The following is a 17,270-nucleotide window of genomic DNA, read 5'->3' on the forward strand; positions in this document are numbered from 1 at the left end:
AAAAAATATGATACCTTACTTAGATGAATACAATGTATGAGACAATGTTTTGGAATTCCCTTCATAAGTCAGTCGATCTTCTTCTCCTTCTTTCAGGCTCTCCTTAAAATCATTTATTTGACCAAGCCATTGGTCACTTTCCTTGCCTTGATGTTCATTTTCTGATTATAGTTCTGTAATATGCATTAGGACTCTTTACATATTAAAGGTGCTACATAAATACACAAAAAGGTCTTGTGAGTTGTTGCAGATGGGTCATTCTGTTGTTAACTAATTAAGTTATATTTATGTGAATATAAATCAATGATAGTAGAATAATTCAGAGTGAAAAATCATTTATTCAAGGTATTAATGGTCAAATAAAGCACTTACAACCAAACAACTTTGCTGGTAAATTACAACTTTTGAGTTATACAGATAAGATACTGAGCTTAATCCTCCAAATTGTTTTTAAAATCATCTATTTTGTTTTGTACCTTTCAGAGGATTTGGACAGACTTTGCAATTGGGCAAGAACATGACAGATGGAATATAATGTAAGCTTTCCACTTTGAAAGAAAGAATAGCTGTGTACCGTATTTCTTCAATGTTCAGAGGTTAAAAAGTGTCAGTGCATATAGGGGTGCCATCCACTGGGTGTCCTTGCCAACAAGTTGCTGAAGGTGAATATGTAGATACAGCAGGCAATTAGCAAAGATAAGAGTATGCTTGTCTTTATCGCAAGAAGCTTTGAGTACAAGAGTAGCAGAGTCTTTCTCCAGCGGTATAGAATCTTGGTTAACCTGTATCTGGAGTTTAGTTTGCAGTTTTGTTCCCTTTATCTCAAAGAGGATATTATTGTCAGAGATCAGGTTGCTATAGCCCCAGAGGACAATAGGGCTGCTCTCTAATTAGAATGAGATGATGGTGGTTATTTAGGTGAAATAAAGGTTCACCAGATTGATGGGAATATCCTATGAAGACAGATTTGGAAAAGGGCCTGTAATCTCTTTAGTTTTGAAGAATGAGAGTTGATTTCCTTGAAATTTAAAAATGATGAAAGGGAAAGACAGGGTAGATCAGATAAGATGTTTCCACTGATTGGAAGTTGAGAGCCAGGGGCATAATTTCAAAATAAAGTAGGTGCATTTTTGAGGATAATTGTTTTTTACTTGGAAAACTGCCAGTAACTCAGCTGGAACACAAAGAAAAATGCTTTCTGTCAGCTTACTTCAGAAACCGGTAGCCTCCTATGTTCTTCTCAGGTTACCTAGCCTGACTCCCAAACTATCTTGCCATAGGCCAAAACTTGAGACTGCTAACAGCTATTTTTAAAGGTCAGGCTTGTGGAACTGAACTTTTTCCCATGTCTGCTCAAACAACCTGGGAGTGAGAATTGGGACCATATTTAACTTTACCACTTTAAATTGCGATTCAACAGTGGCTAATTGAAACAACACCTGCATGTAAGACTTATATTTTAAAAGTTTGGTCATAAATGAATCTCATTAACAGCTTAATTACAGCTACATCATTACTGAAAGAGTAAAGAATAATGTTGAAAGAGACAGCCTTGATGAGGGCCACAGAAGCTGATACTAGTCGTTCTGCTGTAGTGTGCATATCGTTAATGTGAATTTGCTGTAATGCGACTGACAAATTGGAGACAGTGTTTCTAAAGCACAAACTTTTAAAACAAATATTGGTTATTACATGATTATGATGCTATGTTGGTCACATATTACTCTACAGCAGGTTCGATCGCATTCCTGACAAACTGTTGGGTGTGTCCTTGGAGATTGATGATCAGAAACTCAGTCCAAGCCAAACTCTTTCCAAATCAAACATGTCTACAAAACATTACACAATAAATTTTTAATGTCTTTATTTTTAACATATTTGATGAGGAAGATCTGGCATGAATTAGACACTGTTGTGATTTTACAACAGATGAGTTTATTTATTTTAAATAATGAAAGAGGCTGAGAAACATATGTGCATATAGGGAGCATTCCATGAACATTTCCTATTCTCAACTGAATTTATTTCCAGTTTGGATAAGATGCAGAAGCTGGATGAGCTTTTCATAACTTAAGAAGTTGTCACTTTGCTGTTGTGGCTTAGATCAGTTAATTAAAATACACTGGGAAACTTTAAGTCTGGATGGTTAACCTGCTGATTGCCTTAACCATCAATTTTGGAAAACAAATTGTTAACTTTGCACGATGCAATCAGATACGCATAGTGCCTGAAATATGCCCCAAAAATTATGTGTAAACAGTTGCATTCAATGCTCCTCAGTTTAGAAAAATTAGAAGCTTGGTAGATGTTCCAGATTTTGAAAGAAAAATGATTTATTATTTGTTGCTCAAAAAAATTAGCCAGAGATCAGGTCACAGTTGTGTCTCTAGAATGCTTCTATATACTTGTTACCTTTACAGATCAAAGGAACGCAAAGACTTCCTTTATGCAGACCACTTGTTAGAATAGGTTGTATTATGCATTTATGTTTATCCATTAACACTTCAGGTGCTTTTCTTCTCATAGCTCCTTTATATAGTTTCCACTGTAAATCTTTCAAACCAAGGAAGGGTTCATAGCATATTGGCCCTAAAAATAAACACAAATACCTTGGTTGAGAAAACAATGGAAAGTCCTCTGTATGTCTCCTATTTGGGGGCAATAATTATTATGTAAGTTCAGTTCAATTTATCCAGCCTCCTGCCAATCTTCAGCTGATGTTGTTACAGATATTTGAAAGACCCCTCCCCTACCCCACCACCAAGGAAATTCATGAGAAACAGGAACAAAAGTAAGTAATTCAGCCCCTTGAGCATGCTCTATTATTCAAAAGGATCATGCCTGATCAGACACTCCTCACGTCCACTTTTCTGCCCTTTCCATATAACCCTTGATTCCCTTACTAATCAAGAATCTATCTATCTCAGTCTTAAAAATATACCAGGCCTCTGCCCTTTAAGCTCTCTGTGGCAAAGAGTTCCAAAGACTCAGGAACTTCTGAGAAAAGAAATTCCTCTTCTTCTCAGTCTTAAATTAGAACCTCTTTTTTTTTTCTCTGAGACTATGCCCTCTAGCCCTGGACTTTCCATGAGGAGAAACATCCTTTTTAGCGTCTACTGTTAAGCCACTTAAGAATCCTTTATATTTCAATGAAATCATTTCCTTTTCTTCTAATCTCCACTGAATACAGTCCCAACCTGTTTAGCATTTGCTCATAAAGTAATCCATCCATACTGGGATCATTCTAGTTAACCTTCCCTGAACTGCTTCCAATGAAATGATATCTTTCATTAAATAAGGGGACCAAAAGTGCTTGCAGTACTCTAGATGTGGTCTCACGAGCACCTTGTACAGTTACAGTAAGACTTCCCTTATACTTGAGCATCCTTGATTAAGGGCCAACATTCCAATAGCCTTTCTCACCACCTATTGCACCTGTGTGCTAGCTTTCTGTGTTTCATGCACAAGTACTCTCAAGTCCCTTTGTGTTGCAAGCTTCTGCAGTTTTTTTTTTCATTCTGTTCTTTTGTTTTTTTTCTTCCAATGAACAACTTCACATCTTTCCACATGATACAATTTTTGTCAACTTTTTGTCCACTTACTTAACCTATCAATATCTCTCTGTAAATCGTTTATATCCTTCTTGCAAGTCACTTTTCCAACAATTTTGTATAGTCTGCAAATTTATCATATGTTTGTTTACTTCCTGTCATTTATATTGTAAACCAATGCAATCCCAGCACCAATTCCTGCAGAACCCCACTGGTTACAGGTTGCCAACCTGTAAAAGAACCATTTATCCAACTCACCATTTCCTGCCCATTAGCCAATTCTCTATCCACGCCAATATATGATCTCCAACCTCTAGTGCTCTTACTTTATTACTTAACCTTTTGTCAGGTACATTGTCAAATGCATTCTGAAGTCCAAATACAACACATTTACTGTTTCCAATCTAACCACATTGGTTGAGAGTTCCTCAAAATAACTAGTTAGATATGATTTCTCTTTCATTAAGCTATGTTGACTATATTTGATTGGATTACGATTTTTCAATATTCTGTTATTAATTCCTTAATCATTTATTCCAACATTTTTCCAACACTGGACCTTAGTCAAGTCAGCCTATAGTTACTCCTTTTTGCCTTTTTGAATAGGGGTAGTCCAATCATCAAGTACTTCTCAAAGATCAATAGATTTTTAGAAAATTACAACCAGTGCATCCACTATCTCTGTAGCTATCTCTTTCTCAAGCTTGGACATAATTGTTTCTGAAATTGACATCAATGAAATAACTCGATTAAATTTGTGCTTAAAAATGGGATATTTGGGAAGAAATTGATTGACCACTAACAAAACTTGTCAACCCAACACCACCACTGAGGCTGTACACAAAAGGAACCTTCAAGTCTGTTGTCTGATTTGAATTTGGGATTATTTTAAAAGAAAGCAACATGAGCATAATCTGGCCAGTTATTTTAGAAAACATTTTTTTTGCAACAAAGAACAAACACTTTTTTTTAATACCTGGAACCACACAGTTAGATAAGATATGACATCAATACCTTTTGAAATTGATCAATATGATTTCTCCAGAGCTCTTAAATAATTTAGAATGGCAACATATGGAATAGTCATTTTCAGCAGAAGGATAATGACTAGGAAAGAGTGACACTGCATCAAGTGGGATTGGGAATTGCTCTTTTTAGGTGTAGTTAAATGGAATATATCAAGTGTAAGGAAAATGTAGATGAAATTAGTTACTGACAACTTTCTCTTGAAGAGATGTGTGCCCTTGTCCACAAACCTTTCTTTAAAGAGAACTTAACTGATTGATTTGCTCACCATCTGAAATACAGGAAATATGTGTGCATATACAATGCCAACAACTCCTCCCCCTTCCAAGTTTTAGTCTTTTGAAAACACCATCTGAAAGTAATGAATTTATGGCATGATCTTGGAATGGTGGTGCAAGCATACAGAAGTGACTGTTACACCTGAAGTAACAGGCAAAATGGAATGCATGGTGAAAATGGTATGAAAACAAGTCTCAGATATGTACACCTACTTGTCAAAGTGGTTATTGTGGATTGAACAACAGAAATCATTTCAAATTATAGGGGATTGACAAAATCTATAGAGAAACTGACTTCTAAAATATTTGTTGGTGGGATGAGGATGTCACTAGCTAGGCCAGCATTTATTGCCCATCCCTAATTGCTCAGAGGGCAGTTAAGAGTCAACCACATTGCTGTGCATCTGGACTCGCATGCAGGCCAGACCAGGAAAGGATGGTAGTTTCCTTCCCTGAAGGACATTAGTGAACCAGGTGGGTTTTTCCAACAATTGACAATGGATTCATGGTCATCGTTAGAGTCTTAATTCCAGATTTTTGTTGAATTCAAATTCCATCATCTGCCGTGGCAGGATTCAAACCTGATTCCCCGGGATGTGACCTGGATTCTCTAGATTAACAGTCTAGCGATAATACCCCAAGACCATTGCCTACCCATGAAGGCTGTATCAACCTTGGCAGCTAACTAAACAGTATTAAAAGATTCCTGTTGACAGGATGGGAGAAAGACTTAGAATGGAAGATTTCTGTTTATTGTGCAAGAATAAAATGTAAAACAATAAAAAAGTGATATTGGTGAAAGGGGTTAAAAATTTAAGTTAAAAAGAATTTTGGGCTGGAACAACTGAAATCTAAAGAGGTAAATATGTAATAGACATCCACAAGATGTCTAAATGTGAAGGGAGAGCTGAAGAAATTTTTAAGTTCATAGATAATCTGCTGCTCTAAATGTATGCTGTGGCCAGCCAAAACGCACTGGTGTATAAATTATTCAGATCCATTGACTGAATATGTTGGTTTAAGTTTATGTTTAGTAACTGTCCAAAGCTTAAATATTGAGTTCTATTAGCCTTAGTACTTATTTGCAATATATAATCAAGAAATTTAGTAACCAAACGTGAACTTTAAAAACATTAGGAAGAAATACACCAAGGGCTCACTAGTACATCTGGTTTGATTCTGTACCTTTACAAGCCAAGCTGGATCCCTGTCCAGTATCAAAAACAGAAATACTGGAAAAGCTCAGCAGGTTTGGGCAGTATCTGTAGAGAGAAATCAGACTTAATGTTTTAGTGGTCCAGTGACCCTTCTTCAGAATTCAGTATCAATGAGCAGCAGCACTTAATAGGAAAGGGCAGTGTCACTGAAATTGGCTACTTTTGTTGACTCTTAATTCCAGATGACACAAATTTCAGTTTAAAGAGAAACAAACCTTTATTTCTGGATAGCCGGTGAGAGATTCTGGGTGACATAGCCTTCTTGTGGTAGCACCCCTCGATGAATCTCTGAACATTACATGCAAGCAGTATATTTTCTGTATTATATGGGTGAGACTAATACAAAAGTCCTTGAAGGTTGATAAGTCCCCTGGGCCTGAAGGAGGTGGCTCGGGAAATCGTGGACGCGTTGGTGATTATTTTCCAGAATTCGATAGATTTGGGATCAGTTCCTGTGGATTGGAGAGTGGCTAATGTTGTACCACTTTTTAAGAAAGGTGGGAGAGAGAAAGCAGGAAATTATAGACCAGTTAGTCTGACTTCAGTGGTGGGAAAGATGCTGGAGTGTATTATAAAGGATGAAATTACGACACATCTGGATAGCAGTAACAGGATAGGCCAAAGTCAGCATGGATTTATGAAGGGGAAATCATGCTTGACTAATCTTCTGGAATTTGAGGATGTAACTCTGAAGATGTACGAGGGAGATCCAATAGATGTAGTGTACCTGGACTTTCAGAAAGCTTTTGGTAAAGTCCCACATAGGAGGTTAGTGAGCAAAATTAGGACGCATGGTATTGGGGGCAAAGTACTAACTTGGATTGAAAGTTGGTTGGCTGACAGGAAACAGAGTAGTGATAAATGGTCCCATTTCGGAATGGCAGGCAGTGACCAGTGGGGTACCGTAGGGATCAGTGCTGGGACCGCAGCTTTTTACAATATATTAATGATATAGAAGATGGTATTAGAAATAACATTAGCAAATTTGCTGATGACACTAAGTTGGGTAGCAGGGTGAAATGTGAGGAGGATGTTAGGAGATTATAGGGTGACCTGAACAGGTTAGGTGAGTGGTCAGATGCTTGGCAGATGCAGTTTAATGTGGATAAATGTGTGGTTATCCACTTTGGTTGCAAGAACAGGAAGGCAGATTACTACCTAAATTTAGGTAAAGGGGCAGTACAAAGAGATCTGGGTGTTCTTGTACACCAGTCAATGAAGGTAAGCATGCAGGTACAGCAGGTAATGAAGAAGGCTAATAGCATGCTGGCCTTCATAACAAGAGGGATTGAGTATAGAAGCAAAGCGATTCTTCTGCAGCTGTACAGGGCCCTGGTGAGACCACACCTGGAATATTGTGTGCAGTTCTGGTCTCCAAATTTGAGGAAAGACATTCTGGCTATTGAGGGAGTGCAGCATAGGTTCACTAGGTCAATTCCTGGAATGGCGGGACTACCTTACGCTGAAAGACTGGAGCAACTGGGCTTGGATACCCTTGAGTTTAGAAGACTGAGAGGGGGTCTGATTGAGACATATAAGATTATTAAAAGGAGTGGACACTCTGGAGGCAGGAAACATTTTTCTGCTGATGGGTGAGTGCCGAACCAGAGGACGCAGCTTAAAAATACAGGGTAGACCATTTAGGACAGAGATGAGGAGAAACTTCCTCACCCAGAGAGCGGTGGCTGTGTGGAATGTTCTGCCCCAGAGGGCAGTGGAGGCCCAGTCTCTGGATTCATTTAAGAAAGAATTGGATAGAGCTCTTAAAGACAGTGGAGTCAAGGGTTATGGAGATAAGGCTGGAACAGGATACTGATTAAGGATGATCAGCCATGATCATATTGAATGGTGGTGCAGGCTCGAAGGGCAGAATGGCCTACTCCTGCACCTATTGTCTATTGACATCACATGGCTGAGTGTTATTATGTTGTTAAAACAGGTATTACTCAATCTTACAATGACGACTGATTGTTGCCTTCCTGCGACAATTATCTAATTGTTCACAGGAGCTCATTATTGTATGATTCACAATCTTATGTTAATAGATAAAGAGGTAGATAACAGGATTTTAGTATTGTTCTTATTGCTGCTCATCACACACCATTGTTAATAGGTAAGGATGTATGTTAAGAGGAACAGGAGGCAGTTAATAAGATCTATAACCAGGGCTGACAGTCTTATTCAAGGGAACAAATGTCTTTGCCAGGGGCTGGGAGGAGGGGGTGCAGTGGTAGTTTGGCGCACTGACCTCTATACTGCTGAAGTCAGGCGCCAACTCAAAGACGCCTCCTCCTACTGCCCCCTCACCCACCGTCGACCTCTTCATTTTCAACTGCCGCCGTGACATCAACCACCTCAACCTGTCCAACTGCCTCACCCACTCAAACCTCTTGCCCTCACAACGCGCAGCCATCCACTCCAACCCCAATCTCACCATCAAACCAACAGACAAAGGGGGTGCAGTGGTAGTTTGGTGCACTGACTTCTACACTGCTGAAGCCAGGTGCCAACTCGCCACATCCTCCTACTGCCCCCTCAACCATGACCTCACTCCCCCCATCACCAAACAATCATCTCCCAGATCATACACCACATCCTCACCTTTGGGGTCTCCCACCCACAGCTTCCAACTTCATAGTTCCGGAACCCCCTACTGCCTGATTCTACCTGCTGCCCAAGTTGGTCCTGCCCCACCGAACTCCTCTCCGCCTACCTCGATACTGACCTATCCTCTCTGGTCCAGGAACTCCCCATATACGTTCGGGACACCACACACACCCTCCACCTCCTCCAAGACTTCCGTTTACCCGGCCCCCAATGTCTCATCTTCACCCTTGACATCCAGTCCCTCTACGCCTTCATCCGCCATGACCAGGGCCTCCAAGCCCCCCCATTTCTTCCTTTCTCGACGTCCCCACAAGTACCCTTCCACTAACACTCTTATTTGTTTGGCCAAACTATTCCTCACCCTCAACAATTCCTTCTTCCAATTCTCCCACTTCCTCCAGACAAAAGGAGTAGTCACGGGCACCCACATAGGCCCCAGCTATGCCTGTTTCTTTATTGGCTATGTAGAACAGTCCATTTTCCGGCATTACACCGGCACCACTCCCCACCTCTTCCTCCGCTACATTGATGACTGCATCGGCACCACCTCGTGCTCCCATGAGGAAGTCGAACAGTTCATCAACTTCACCAACACATTCCACCCCGACCTTATATTCACCTGGACCAGCTCTGATGCATCCCTCCCATTCCTAGATCTCTCCATCTCCAACCACGAGGACCAACTCAACACTGACATTTTGTACAAACCCGACTCCCACAGCTACCTGGATAACACCTCCTCCCACCCTACATCCTGCAAAAATGCTATCCGATATTCCCATATCCTCTGCCTCAGGTGCATCTGCTCCCAGGAGGACCAGTTCCACCACAGAACATGCCAGATGGCCTCCTTTAAAGACTGAAATTTCCCTCCCTTGTGGTTGAAAATGCCCTCCAACACATCTCATCCACATCCCACACCTCTGCCCCTCAAACCCCACCCCTCCAACTGCAACAAGGACAGAACACCCTTGGTCCTCACCTTCCACCCCACCAACCTCCGCATAAATCGCACCATCCGCCATCATTTCCACCATCTACAAATGGACCCCACCACCAGGGATATATTTCCCTCCCCACCCCTATCCACTTTCCACAAAGACTGTTCCCTCCACGACTACCTGGTCAGGTTCACGCCCCCTAACAAGCCACCCTCCCCTCCTGGAACCTTCCCCTGCCACTGAACGAATTGCAAAACCTGCGCCCACACCTCCCCTCTTACCTCCATCCAAGGCCCCAAAGGAGCCTTCTAAATCCATCGAAGTTTCATCTGCACTTCTACACAAGACATTTATTGTATACGTTGCTCCCGATGCGATCTCCTTTACATTGGCAAGACTGGACGCCTTCTCACAGAGTGCTTTAGAGAACATCTCCAATATACCCGCATCAATCAACCCCACCACCCTGTGACTGAACATTTCAACTCCCCCTCCCACTCTGCCAAGGACATGCAGGTCTTGGGCCTCCTCCATCGCCACTCCCTCACCATCTGATGCCTGGAGGAAGATTGCCTTATCTTCCACCTCGGGACCCTTCAACCCATGGCATCAAGTGAACTTCACCATTTTCTTCATTTCCCCTCCCCCCACCTTACCCCAGCTCCAATATTCCAGCTCAACACCGCCCTCAAGACCTGTCCAATCTGTCAAACTTCTGTCTATAGTGTAAGAATAAAATGTAAACAATCTGTACATATGAGATCACAGGAGTAAAAAGGTTGATGTTTTTCTGTATGTATTGAATAAACATAGGACAGGGCTAGGACAGAGTATCAGTCTGAAGTCTGTTTAGTTAGTCTGAAACTGAGGTGGTTTCAATAAACACAAAGTTAACATGCATACCTGAGTGGTCTGTGTCGTGAGAATTAACTGCAAAAATAGCTAAAGTTTACCTGCTAATGTTGACTTCTGTATCCTGGAACGAATTAGAAATGATTTGATGCTTGGACATGGATTTCTGACTTGACGTGTCTTTTCAATAGGTGGCCTTTGTTGTCTACGTTTTTCTGGTGGAAATGGTTTTACAAAAGATGAGCGTCTAAAATCTCTATTAAATAATTGCACAGTTTTCTTCTTTGGTGGACTAATCCCTCGGTCAAATTGATTATCAAATTTAGGCTTTTGGGGCCAATTACATACAAGCCTTCCTTTTTGATTAACTTGTAATTTTGTGTCTATGTTCCATTTAAGAGATTTTGTATCCATATTACATTCAAAAATGCTTCGTTGGGGGTATGCTGAAAATATTTTTGAGACAGGTCTAATATTGCTGTATTCTGATAATTTTGCTATTTTTATAAGCTGATTCTCGTTTGTCGTTGACATCTCCAAATTGGATAACTGAAGCTTCTGCCGATCTGATTCTTCTTTCACATGCTTTTGTTCATTGTCAGACCTTAGCCGCCCCTTGCTTAAACTTTCAATGGCAAATAATAATTCTGAAACCTGAAGAAGAAAAGTGGGGTACATATTAGGTAAATTCTTGATAACTAACTATCCAATTTTTGTTTAAGATTGCAATCTCCTTGTACAAGCTCTAACATTCCAAATGAATTCTGCTGTCTGTTAGGAACTCATCCTCACCAATCCTGCCTACGGCAAATGCATCTGTCCATGACTCTATCAGTAAGAGAGACTACAACACAGTCCTTTGGAGACAAAGTATTGCCTTCACATTGAGAATAACCTCCAGCATCTTTTGTGGACAGACTAAAGACTGGACATTCATAAGATGCTGTGGGCTATCAGCAGCAAAATCATATGTGAACACAATTTGCACACGTGACCTGGCATATGCCCACTCGACGATTACCATCAACCAGGGATCAACCCTGGTTCATTGGAGAGTGCAAGAGGGCATGTTAGGAACAGCACTGGACATACCTAAAAATGAGGTGTCAACCTGGTGAAGCTACTAACAGGACTACTTTTGTGCCAAACAGCATAAGCAGCTATTGGTACACAGAGCTAAGCAATGCCACAACCAATGAATCAGATTTAAGCTCCGCAGTCCTGCCACATCCATTTGTGAATGGTGGTGGACACTTAAATAACTCACTGGAGGAGAAGGCTTCGCAAAACACTCCATCCTTAATGATGGCAGGTCCAGCACATTAATGTAAAAGATAGGGCTGAAGCATTCACAACAATCTGCAGCCAGAAGAGCCAAGTGGCAGATCTATCTTGGACTCTTCCAATGGTACAATCCTCCAATAATCCAGTCTTCCGCCACTCCATGTGATGTTAAGAAATGCTAGGAGGCACTAGATACTGCAAAGGCTATGGTTTGTGACAACAATTTGACAATAGCACTAAAGACTTGTTCTCCAGAATTTGCTGCCATCCTAGCCAAGCTTATCCAATACAATTACAATACTAGCATCTACCCAACAATGTGGAGCATTGCCCAAGTACGTCCTGTATACAAAAATCCAAGCCAGCCATTTGCCATCCCATCAGTCTACTCTCAATCATCAGTGAAGTGATGGATGGTGTCATCAATGGTACTATCAAGCAGCACCTCCTTAGCAACAACCTGCTCACTAATGCCCATTTTGGATTCTATCAGGGCCACTCAGCTCCTGACCTCATTACAGCTTTGGTTCAAACATGGACAAAGAGCTAAATTCTAGAGGTTAGAAGAGACAGACAACCTTGACATTAAGGTCACATTTGCCCAAACGTGGCATCAAGAAGACCTTGTAAGACTGGAATCAATGGGAATCAGAAGGAAATTTCTCCACTGACTGGAAGCATATCTGGCACATTGGAAGATGATTGTGGTCGTTAGAGGTCAGTCAGCTTAGCTTCAGGACATCTCTGTACAAGTTCCTCAGGGTAGTGTCCTTGGCCCAACAATCCTCAGTTGCTTCATCAATTACATTTCCTCCATCTAACGTCAGAAGTGGGAATGTCCACCAATGGTTGCACAATATTCAGCACCACTCACAGCTAGTCAGCTGCTGAAGCAGTCCATGTTCAAATGCAACAAGCTCTGGACAATATCCAGATATCTTGGGCTGACAAGTACCAAGTAAAATGCCTCACAAATGGCAGGCAATCACCATTTCCAATAAGAGATAGTCTAATCACTACCCCTTGACTTTCATTGGTAACCCCAAGGATGTTGGTAGTGGGGGAAATCAATGATGGTAACACCAGTGACCAGAAACTCAACTGGACTCACCACAAACATAGTGGCTACAAGCACAGGTCAGAGGCTGGGAATACTGTGGCGAATAACTCATCTCATGACTCCAAAGTCTATCCACTTCACTGGATGGGTGCAACTCTAACAACACTCAAGAAGCTTAAAACCATGAGGACAGAGCAGCCCATTTGATTTGGCACCACATCCACAAACATCCACTCACTTCACCACCAATGCTCAGTGGCAGCAGTGCATATCATTTAAAAGATGCACTACAGAAATTCACCAATGGTCCTCAGACAGCACCTTCCAAACCCATGACCACTTTCATCTAGAAGGACAAGGGCAGCAGATACATGAAAAACTACCACCTGCAAGATACCCTCTGAGCCACTCACCATCCTAACTTGGAAATAAATCACGGCTCCTTCAACGTTGCTTGGTAAAAATCCTGGAATTCCCTCCCTAACAGCATTATGGGTCAATGTGCAGCATGTGGACTGTAGTTGTTCAGGAAGGCAGCTCACCACCATCTTCTCAAGGGCAACTAGGAATGGGCAATAAATGCTAGTCAGCCAGCAATGCCCACGTACCAAAAGTGAATTTAAAAAGTGGCAACTTGCCATAGCAAGCTTGTAGAAATTACTAATACTTTGGCATTTAGGAGACTTGAATTTGGTTGTAAGTATTATTATATTCACAGAATCACAGAAATGTACAGCCAGTAAAAGGCCACTCAGCCAAGCTCTAGTGAAACGTGTAATAGATTATGCTCTCAGCTTTGAGGACAAATACCTTACTATTGTCTTAAGTTTTTTTCAAAATATAAGAATGTTAAATATGTGGCAGGTCATGAACAAATAAGGGGGAGAAAATGTACTCAAATACAACCTCACTGATCTACCTATAGAAGATGTATCTGACCATGACAGTATTGATAGGAGTGACCACAGCACTGAATTTGTGCAATGTTCTGCTTTCACACTGAGGATAACCTTCATTGTCTTGTGTGAGACCACCATTGTGCGGAATGGGATAGATTTTGAACAAATCTAGCAACTCAAGATGGTCCATGTGGGATGGGTCCAACATAACAGCAGATTTTATTCAACTACAATATGTAAACTTATGGCCTGCGATATATCCCATTCTAGCATTACCACTAAGAGAGGGGATTAACTGTGGTTCAGTGAAGAGTGCAGGATGGCACAGCAAGAGCAGCACCAGGCATACCTAAAGAATGAGCCATCAATCTAGTAAAACCACAATTGGACAACATGCATGCAAAGCAGTGCACAATACAGATACGTGATCCCAACAGTCAAATCTAAGTACTGCAGTCCTGCCACATTCAGTCATGAATGGTGGACAATTAAACAATTCACTGGAGAAGATGGTTCCACAAATATTCATATTCTCAATGACTGGGGAATCCAGCACATCAGTGCAGAAGAGAAGATGGAAACATTTGCAAAAATCTTCAGTTCCAAGTGCCAAGTGAATGATCCACCTTGGCCTCCTTCAGAGGGTACCAGCATCACAGATTCAACCAATTCAACCTTCTCCATGTACACATCTCCGTGGATGTATTGTACTTAGATTTCCAGAAGATATTCGATAAGATGGCACATTAAAGGTTATTGCAGAAATTAAAAGCTCATTGTGTTGGGTGTAACCATGTTGGCATGGATAGAAGATTGGCTGGCTAACAGGAAGCAGAGTAGGGATAAATGTCTTTTTGAATCAATAGAATGGCACAAGTGATCAGTACTGAGGCCTCAAATGTTTACAATTTGTACAAATCATTGGACAAAACGAGCAAAGATTTGCTGATGACACAAAGATAGATAAGAAAGTGAGTTGTGAAGAGTGCATAAGTGCTTACAAAGGGATATAGACAGATTGTGAGTGGGCAAAGATCTGGCAAACTGGGTATAATGTGGGAAAATATGAAATTGTCCATTTTGGCAGAAATATTAATAAAGAAGCACACTATCTTAATGGTGACAGATTCTAAGGCTCAGAGATATACAGATATCTAGGTGTCCTGGTGCATGACTCGCAGAAGATTAGTACAGGTACACAATCCTTTATCCGAAATGCTTGGGACCAGCTGGTTTTTGGAATTCAGAATTTTTCAAATTTCGGAATAAATGGCAGGTTGACGGTGAAATTTTTAAAAATCTTACTGAACAGCAGACTTACTGAGTACTATGGGCCCTGAGACAGAATTGAGGCCTGCCAGTGCTGGCATGTTATGTTTTATTACACAATGAACAGAATGCTAGAGAAGGGATGTTATGCTTTAGTTACACAGGACATTGGCCAGACTGCTTCTGGAATACGGAGTACAGTGCTGGTCTGTGTACTTATGAAGGATTTTAACGTACTGAAAGCAGTTCAGAGAAGGTTTTCTAAAGTAATACCTGGACTCAGCAGATTGCTTTACAAGGAAATGCTAGACAGGCTAAGACTGTTTCCTTTGGAGTTTAGAAGAGTCAGAGATGATTTAATTGAAACATAAAACATCTTAAAGGGACTTGACTGGGTAGATGTGGAAAGGATTATTCCTCATATGAGAAACTGGGGATCATAGTCAAGACAAAGTTGAGGAAGAAAACTCTCTCACAAGGTTGAGAGTCCTAGAATTACCTTTCTCAAAAGGGAGTGGATACTGTATCTTTTAAATATTTTTAAGTCAAAGGGAGATAAATTCTCGATTACCAAGAGATTAATTGATATTCAGGAATGGAGAGTTGAGGTTAAAGTCAAATCAGCCATGATCTTATTGATTGGCAGAAAAAGCTCAAAGGGTCAGGTGGCCTACTGCTGTGCCTTGCTCGGATGTTTGTATGAACAAGTATTAAACTGAAAAGAAAAGTGAGATTTATTTTCTTTTATCAAGGCAGCATTTAACTCTTTGTGGTACAAAGGAGCCCAAGCAAAACCGGGAATCGGGAAAAGTTCTGATTGGAGTCACACAGAGCAGAAGTAAGATGGTTGAGGTTATTGGAGGTCAAATCTCTCAGCCACAGAGCACCATTGCAGGAGTTCTTCAGGAAAGCATCACAGGCTCAGCCATATTCAACTGCTATCAATGATCTTCCCTCCCCACAAAGTTTGAAGCAGGGGTATTTGCTGATCATTGCACAATGTTCTGCACCATTCACAACTTCACAGATCCTGAATCATTTGGTGTCCAATTGCGGCAAGACAGTGGCAACATTCAGACTTGGGCTGATAAGTGGCAAGTAATATTTCTACCACATAAGTGCCAGGCAATGACTATCTCAATCAACCATTAATGTTCAATGGCATGCCATCACTGCAACCTCCTCTATCAGCATCCTGGTGGTTACCAATTCCTCTCTGGAGCCAGCATCCTCAGCATCAAGGCACTAGTTATTGTTAATCAACTGCATTTGGCAGCCACACCATGCCTGAATTTAAATTAAATTAGGGTCTCTACCCCAAGCTCTGACATGATAAGCAGTTACCAGGAAGACAGGGAAACTGATTTCAAGGGTGTCCTCAAAGCCTCCCTGAAAAAAAATGCCATATTCTCACTGACTCCCAGGAATCTCCTGTCCAAGACTGCCCAAACCGAAGAAGAAGAATCTACAAAAGTGCCAATAGCCTGAGCATCTCCGATACATTCAAGCCGAGTCCAAGTGCAAGAGTGGGCCACAGGATTGCAAAACAACCAAGCATCATATCCACCGACCTTTTCAAGTATCACCTTGGCAGGGTGTATAGATCAAGTGTTTCATTTTTTAATATCCTCAGGACCCATATCTCTAGAGTGGAAGGAAGGAGTTTTGAGGGACTGCCTAAGAAGTAGAAGAGCACAGTTAACTGGACCAACCATAAGAATGCTGTGGCTACAAGAGCATTTCAAGAGCAAGGAATATTGTGGTGAGCAACTCCTGTCCCCCTAGTGCTTGTACGTCATATGAGGCACAAGTCAGGAATGCGATGGAATATTCCCCACATGTCTGCATGCCTGTAGCTCCAACAATACAAAGAAGCTTAATACTACCCAGGAAAAAGATCCTTCCACACTGAAAACCTTAAAAATTTGGTCCACACAAAGGCTTTGACTTTGGGATGCTGTGCCGTTGAGTAATTTATTGAAGGTGCCAATGACAGGGAGGAGTACCAGGAATAAAAACAAAGTGCTGGAGAAACTCAGAAGGTCTGACACATCTATGGAGAGAGAAACAGGTTTAACATTTTGAAGTTAGTATGACTCTTCTTTGGAACGGATGAGGGCTGTATTAAAACTAGGAAAGTGATTAGTAGTGGCTGGGATGAGGAAGGATCCATAATGATTGACGAAGGTAACAGGTTTGTAGCAGCGCACATGCTTTTTATTGTGTAGATGGAAGGAGACCACACATGTACACAAGAATGATTAGAACACTTACATTGTTTGTTGC

At 41.2% G+C, this 17,270-nt stretch overlaps 1 protein-coding gene across 3 annotated transcripts in view; it reads right to left on the reverse strand.

The window, feature by feature from the left end:
- Positions 1–363: 363 nt before the first annotated feature.
- Positions 364–17,270, reverse strand: part of isca1 (iron-sulfur cluster assembly 1) — an 84,758-nt gene continuing 67,851 nt past the window's right edge. For all 3 annotated transcript variants that reach the window (XM_072585877.1, XM_072585876.1, XM_072585879.1), the window contains 2 exons: positions 10,574–11,126; positions 364–2,589 (listed from right to left, as the gene is read on the reverse strand). In XM_072585877.1, coding sequence (XP_072441978.1) covers positions 2,387–2,589; positions 10,574–11,126 — 756 coding nt within the window. In that variant the 3' untranslated portion in view covers positions 364–2,386. The remainder of the gene's footprint in view (positions 2,590–10,573; positions 11,127–17,270) is intronic.

The sequence above is a fragment of the Chiloscyllium punctatum genome, chromosome 2, assembly GCF_047496795.1.
Source record: "Chiloscyllium punctatum isolate Juve2018m chromosome 2, sChiPun1.3, whole genome shotgun sequence".
In the NCBI taxonomy this organism is placed as follows: Eukaryota; Metazoa; Chordata; class Chondrichthyes; order Orectolobiformes; family Hemiscylliidae; genus Chiloscyllium; species Chiloscyllium punctatum.